Below are 7,724 nucleotides of genomic sequence, written 5' to 3' on the forward strand. Positions count from 1 at the left end.
ATTCTTTCAGAAAATGTGTGTAAACAATTGAGAAAAACTGTAATACACAACCCAGTATCATGCTCCTAGTGTATTATTATGGAAAAAGCCTCAATGCACATCTGAACCTATTCCTACTCATACTGTTTGTATACCTCAATTTCTACACCTAATAATAGTAACCATGCATTTACTAAATTTGTCAATGAATAGGCCTTTGTTGCAATTTAATTACAAACAGAAAAATCAGACATATTTAACATCAGTGTTTCATCTAAAAGGACTTCTGTGTGCTCTCTAAGTAGCCTGGTTACAGCACAACATTTTTCATGCCCACACTGCCTGGCTAACGTTTTCTAACTAACTTCATAAGCAAACCTGGAGCTTTTGTCATGTTCCTGCACCAGACCGTGCCCTACAATATTTCTCATGTTATCATATTAGAACCATCAAACTGTCATATACTGTGTGATGACCCTCTCTGAGCAGGCTTTTCCAGTGCGCAGAGTTAGGCGTTTCTGATTCTGGTCTGGTTGGCGGTCAATCAATTGTTCCCTTTCAAAGCTTCCACCCGGTAAATCTGGTTATGTTACATTTGGTTTATCATTACACTAGTTTCCTTTTTAGTTATGTAAACTAAACTTGTTTTAGTTATAACTCATGTGTTGTCTCCCCTTTTTTGTCCAGCCATGAGCCGGTATGTGACAACTGGTCTGGTCCTAAGTCCTCAGTTACGTCTTGATAATAATTTCTGCAGCAATCTTCTAGTGTGAGCAGTCAAATGTACCCAACTGCCTGCCGAGAAAGATGTGGCTCTGACTGTCCTGGTATAGTTCTGACCTGCAACAAGGATAAATAATTCATGCAAGTATGTTCAGTTGTTTGTCTTGTACTACCTATTATACAAAACCTTTTCTACTGTTTATTTCCTAAGATGCTATTGCAGAACTTTGACAATGTCCTCTAAGGTGTACATATACAGGACAACTTATTGACGCAGTTTGTCCCTGTCTTTTGGGACATGTTACAGTTTTTTACATTCACTTTGGCACTAATTTCAGAGTCCTTTTTCTAAACTCTAGACACAAAACGCACAACCAATGATCATAATGCACATTTACCCAGAAATGATGGCCTCTGTGTTTCCTCTTTGCCAGTCTCTTTTCTGGTACTGGACAGCCAATCTCTGCAGAGCCTGGAACGCACAGCTTACCAGCTTTACTTGGAAAATACATTGATGAACAAAAACATGTTCTATCACAGCAGCTCAGATCAGAAATCATCATTGCAATTACTTTGTTCTTTTTCCTCTGTACCCCTATTTTTACAGTACTGTACCATGCATCTCACAAACTTGTCCTTTGTCTCTGGGATACTGTAATTCTTGATCTTTGTTGATATGAACCTGCAACCAGTCAAAATCTGTTGAGCAATCAATACTGTCCTCTTGCATTGTTTCTTCTATCCGTTCTCAGACTTTCTCCTTCCCACCTTCAACAACCTGTTTCTTCTCTAAACTGGACTATACTGGTTATGTCACATCATTTGAAACAAGTGAAATCAATTTCAAGGTGGTTGTGTTCAATCAATGACATGTGTTTTCTATTTAGATTTGATTTTTGCCACTTGTGTTTACCAGTATGGATGACATGTGCATTAGAGTGCCAAATGTGTTTTGAGAATGAGAATGTGTTTTGAGTTTTGCTGAAAAGTCTAATTGGGATCTGCAAATTCGGTTTTACCATGTGAAATGGTTTAAGGTATTGACAACTGACTACACAATTAGATAAATGAGTCCAGGCCACTGAGTTCTTTGTTCAGCCAGTGGGTTGTAGTGTTTTAGCAATTGAGAAATACTGTAAAAGGTGATAATATGAAGTACCCACAATGCCTTGCATTATTTTGTAAATCCACACAATTAAGGCGTCCTCCTGGCCTCTACACGTGCATGAAGCTGTTTTCAGTTTGATTTTTGTATGGTTTGTCACGTCTTTGACGTGCTGTTGTCATGATTACATAGGCCTCATTATGTTACCACACACCAGCATCTGGTCAACATTACTGTAATAGCCTGGCTATAGACTTGGACTCCCAAATTATTCTCCTTTTGTCTCGTGGCTCCAACAACTAAACACAAATTAAATCTGAAATGATTGTTAAAGGAACTTGTCAATGTGAGTACGCATTTATAACACACACACAAACACACACACACTAGTGGTGGGCGATACTGCAAAATTTGGTATTGATCCGATACCAAATACATATAGGGTCCGTATTGCCGATACCGATACCAATACGATACTTTTTACTTAAAAAATACTTTTGTGTAGGGGAGACATTTCATTATTTCTGAGTGAATGAATGATCAATTCTTTAGGCAATTTTTTTTTTATTAATGTATTGAAGTGCACAAAATTATTAGTTATTAGGCACTGTAGAATGATACAGCGATTCGCTGCTCCTCTGCGCGTTGTGTCAGTGGCACGTGACGACACAACAACGAATCACAGCAGGAGCAGAGGGGAGGAGGAGCAATGTGGGCCAAGATGTGAAAGCGCGTTTGCTCAGGAAGGTGGAAGACACAAGCAAGTATAGTGAACGTAGAGGAGAGATATCTAAATTAAAATATTGATTCAATTACAGTTGTATCGATCACATACCCTATCACCCATCGTTGCATCGATACTATCGATATTTAGATCGATCCGCCCACCCCTAACACACACATATACGTGACACATTCTCCACCATGGTGCAAAAAGACAAGTCTCTCCTCCAGTTTCCCTGAGAAGGAGAGAACAGTACCTCTAAATATTAAATTTCAAATGTGTTTGTGCCTTTGTGTGTGTGCCATCCCTCCATCAGCTGATCCCCTCCTCGCCACTTGGTTGTCCCAACTCTCAACTCTGCTTCAGGCCTCTTATATATTACTTGTTTTCTGGCCTGACGTTAACTGTCTTTCCCCTGAACGTCAGCCGTCCAGCCTCCATCTGCCCCCTTCCTCCGGACAGCCATCTTCTCTTCTCCACTACCCCTCCACTCCCTGCCATTCTAAACTTCACCTTCTTCTGAGGCAGAGCCCTGCGCTTGGGTCCACCAAATCCTTACCAACAGAAATACTGATAACTATGTAGTTAGGGAGGCATTAGCCTGTGTGCTGCTCCACAGAGGCAACAACCATCAACACAGCACTCAGGTAATGATATGAGACCTCAAATCAATACATCATGAGTATTTCCAGTAAAAACAGAACATGTTCCAGTAATTGCACTGCTAGTGGACAAGAATAGCAGATTTGTACTCACCTGGCCGTACTCCTTCTCTATAGCTGCTCGATGCTTACTGAAGCTCCTTGGGAAACACACAAGAGCACAGCATCAACAGACATGTCAATTCACATGTGTTCACGCTCCCTTCCTTAATGGATCTCTGTGCCCATCACCATCTGGCTCATTGAATCCAACGGGAGGATTTCACATCACAGTCTGTACCTGATCTCCTCCAGCAGCTCGATGTCCTGCTGCTGCTTACTCTGCAATCTGCTGAGCTGCTCTGAGAAGACCAGTTTCACCTGCTGGCTCTCCTTCACCTGCACACACACACACACACACACACACATAAACAATGTGATATTGACTGGGCCTAGCTTAGGTGAAAACGTCAAAGCAGGTAGCCTAGAGCAAAAGTAACAGAACATGCTGCACACAGAATAGTCCTGTGGGAGTGGTTAGGAGTTAGGAGTTAGGAAATTTGAAGACAGGACAATGCTGGGCAGTGCCTCTATAAAGGCTACGTAAGTAACTATTGCAATTTTTTTTTATATTTCAGACGTGGTAACAATCAGGGCACAATATACTCTAAGTAAGATTCTACATGTGGGAGTGTATGAATGTTCTCAGGCTCAATAACCACTTACAGTAACATGACACAATAATGTCACCTTATGTTGTCAGTAACTTTTCCCTGGGTAATTATGTGGAAAACATCCACAACTCCTAGCCTACTGATGTGATATTCCTGTATCTGCAACCTCAAATTCGCATGCAAGACTGACTTTTGACATTGATATCTCCACAGTGGCTGAACAGATTTTTACCGTTCAGACTGAAACGTCCATCTCCCTTTGTTCTTTTGCACTTTGAACTGCGGAGATAGCCTCTACCAATCTCAATGTTAGTTATATTAAGAGACAATCATGGCCTGAGGACATAGGGATCATCGTTTGATATGCTAATGTGTTAAAAGGACAATTTGAGTTGCCTTTACTTCACATTAATGTTGCAAATAATTGTCAGCAAGTGAACTGTCAGTCCTTTGTTGACATTGGAACATATTCCACATGAACATGTCACTGTCTGCCTGTTTAAGTAGGGACTTCCTTTTCATGTTGTCACAGTTATAGACAGTACCAAAAGTTACCTAACTTCCTACTTCTCAGTACTAGCAATCATCAAGTCTGCAAGCTACTTAATTTCACATAATGTCTGACCCTAGCACACTTTTTTTTTTTTATCAGAGAGGTGTTTAAAAGGAAACACAAGATTCCTTCACTTTAGGCTCTTTAAAAGTCAACTCTGTTCAAACTGTTTGCTACATGGACTGCATGGCAGAGGCACTGCTGTAATTATTAACCTTTATTATGTTCCACTTCCCATCCAGCATTGTCAAACATCAGGGAACTATACGACCTGGCTAAAGAGTAGCCTCCATGAAAGTAATAGATTACACACCCATAGACTGTATTATTACACTTGTGATGTTGCGGCAATGACAGCTGGACGTGTTGGAACCATCCCAAACCACAGACTGACTTTTACAGAGAGCTAAGTGATGTCACATCTTCAGAAATGAACAGTTTTCTTTGTTTTTAGCATTTAAAAAAAAAGAAGAAAAAAAAAGAAACATTACTCTGTCGCCCAGTGTTAGCTGTTAATCCGGTTAATGTTTTAAAGATCTGGTTGAGAGTCACAATTCTTCCTGTAAAGTTAATATCAGTCATTATCAGATATAATATTTCCCCAAAAACAACCTATCCAGAAGACAGGTTCATGTAAAAGGTTTTTAAAAGTTATTGTAGTGCTGCCGGGAATGACAACCACCAGGTGGAATACCAACTTTGATTTGCTTACTCCCCATCAAAGTCGTTGACTCCAAATGACTGATATTTCTAATCATATATTGTAAAATGAGTTTTGGGTTGTAAGTTAAATTAGCTCTGAAGGGGATAATATGGAGTCCAACTGTAACTGGATTGCAGGATGTAAAGTCTCAAACACCATGAGCATGTACAGCACATGTATTTAGAGTCAGTACATGTACTGTAATTTGCGTTCACACAATCAGCCAAAATACATTTTCAATACTTGCAGACAGATGCGTGCACAGGAAATGCATCCACTATCAAAAACAAAATATTTGTACATACTATAAGCACATCTCAGCTGCTGTATGTCACACTTAGTTTGAATCCTGTAAAATGCATTTTCAATTGATGTGCTCTTCAAATTGTAACTGTAAAAAGTATTAACTTTACAGAGGAACAGAGATGAAAGTAGTCTGCACATTCTCATTAATGGAGACTAAAGGACCTTACCTTTCTGGGTGGTGGCTGCATAGCTGGATGCTGATAGACGCTGATAGACTGCGGACTGCAGGTCTCTGCTACGTAATTTACCTTACTGCTACTTCCTCAACATTTTCACATACTGCATGTACAACCCTCCCTCTCTCCCTCTCTCCCTCTCTCCCTCTCACTGTGCTGATGTCTTGGAGAAAGCCTACAGAGGGCAGCAGAGTCCAGGGGTACATCACAAAGTCACCATGTTCTCCTGAACAATACACAGCATGTTTAAAGCTGTATTTGTCAAATTGGATTACGCGTACCCCTAGGAGTACTTTGGAGTACTGCAGGGGGTACATGACACAATTGCAAATGCAAATTTGGCCTAAAATAATTATATTATAATATTGAATTAATTGATGGATTTTCAACACTTAAAATGTGGGATTACATTTTTTTTTTTCAGTTACAAGGTTGTTGTTTAGTAAATCCATCACTGCCTGCACTGTGTTCTTCTTATCTCTCTCATTATGTGGTCCTGTTTTCCTACCAAAAATCTTTTGTGCTGGTCAGGGGGTCCTTGGCTTAAAAAAAAAAAAATTCGAAGGGTATACATTATTAAAAAAGTTTGAGAACCACTGCTTTAAAGGATACGTTCGCATTCCTAAAACATACTGGCCGCTAACAGGGTCTCCCTTACAGCAAGTGTAGAGTGTTCAGCTGAGGCTAATATGAGGTTTCAGCACTGTGATTGGGTTTCCTCCAAAGTTACAGTTCAGAAGTCTAAAAAGCTACTTTTGTTAAGTGAAATGTTCTATTTGAGTCCTCTTTGTGTTAGTTTCCCTCTACTCTGCCAGTATTATATCAATGTATACATTTGAACAAACGCAAAGCGCCACCATGCCTAGTTTCAATTCCTCATCATGAACAACACAGCTTTAAGATACAATATGTTGTTTTACGTTTAAGCTATTGACCAAAATTACTCAGTATAAGAAGTATAGAAATTTCTCCAGTCAAACAATTCTTCTTTTCCTGCTTTTTGATAAAAAAGACTATTTGTCTGGTTTTGCTGGCAGCCAATCACAGCAAGCATTCTTTGATTTAATGTGACATGTTATTGGTTGGTGACTATTGCAACAGCTACAACCCTTACCCTGGATTACTACCAACTGCGGGAAGGCTGTGGATCTGCTCCTCTGCATGTCGGCTCCGTGCTCCGCCATCCATCATTACCCACCAGGTCCGGATTTGGTGCGGAACAGCTGCGGCCATGACTGACAGCTGAAGTCTCGAGGACCCACGAGATCAACCAAAAACAGTTTGTTTCCATCCAGAGGAGCAGAGGGGGAACAACTCTGTGCTGTATTTTCAAGGTGTAGTGAAGGGAAATATAATCCACTGTGAGCACGGTGTATTCTATTTTGAAAATTAAACGGATGTTTTATGTTGTTTTTGTGCTCGACATTGTGTCCTGCCCAATTTGAATTGGGCTGAAATAGCTCTCTGGCGTCCGGCAAAAACACATGCTCTGCCCATCTCCTCTGGAGGGATGCCAATTGCCGGAGCTGGGATGGATTCGGAACGCAGCCATACTGCAGTCAGTGGAAATACAAACATTGACTTTGAAGGAAACCTAATGACCCCGCTACCGGAGTGGATACGCAGCTGTTCCACAGTTGGTGGAAATTGGGGGTTACAGTCTGTGGAGAGGTGGAGTCCAGCGTTATGTACAGTATGTGACTGAGTTGGCAGTTGAGTGTGTCAATGTACATGTACTCGATAGGTATCGGTATCACTTTTTATTTATTTTGACTGGTACTGGTATTGGAATTGGTACTGGTATTGGTGTCGGTATTGGTATTGGTATTGGTATTGCTGTACTAAAGTCGATTTTTCAGATATTTTTACTTTACTATTTTTTTTGTGGCGACTTTTTACTTTTACTCTTTACATTTTATCACGAACATCGGCACTTTCTACTCCTTACATTTTACAAAATTGGCTTGTTACTTTAGTTTTGTACAAATTGTTGTCTTTGAGGTTTGATTGTGAGTGCATGTTGGAGAATAGCGTGGACACGCGCCTCGCACCTGGAGCGGGCGTGCACGGCACACAGAGAAAAAAGTGAGAGAAAAGAAAAAGAAACTAGCTGTCAGGAGGATAATCAGCTGAGATTGTG

The 7,724-nt window shown here is 40.4% G+C and overlaps 1 protein-coding gene across 1 annotated transcript in view; it reads right to left on the minus strand.

Annotated features, from left to right (window-relative positions):
* The window catches only part of LOC116697149 (F-BAR and double SH3 domains protein 1-like), a 23,519-nt gene extending 17,875 nt beyond the window's left edge, over positions 1 to 5,644 (minus strand). The window contains 4 exon segments of the mRNA XM_032528470.1: positions 1,101 to 1,174; positions 3,288 to 3,333; positions 3,474 to 3,571; positions 5,576 to 5,644. Of these exon segments, the coding sequence (XP_032384361.1) occupies positions 1,101 to 1,174; positions 3,288 to 3,333; positions 3,474 to 3,571; positions 5,576 to 5,596 (239 nt within the window). The 5' untranslated portion in view covers positions 5,597 to 5,644.
* Positions 5,645 to 7,724: the final 2,080 nt, after the last annotated feature.

The sequence above is a fragment of the Etheostoma spectabile genome, chromosome 10, assembly GCF_008692095.1.
Source record: "Etheostoma spectabile isolate EspeVRDwgs_2016 chromosome 10, UIUC_Espe_1.0, whole genome shotgun sequence".
Classification (NCBI taxonomy): Eukaryota; Metazoa; Chordata; class Actinopteri; order Perciformes; family Percidae; genus Etheostoma; species Etheostoma spectabile.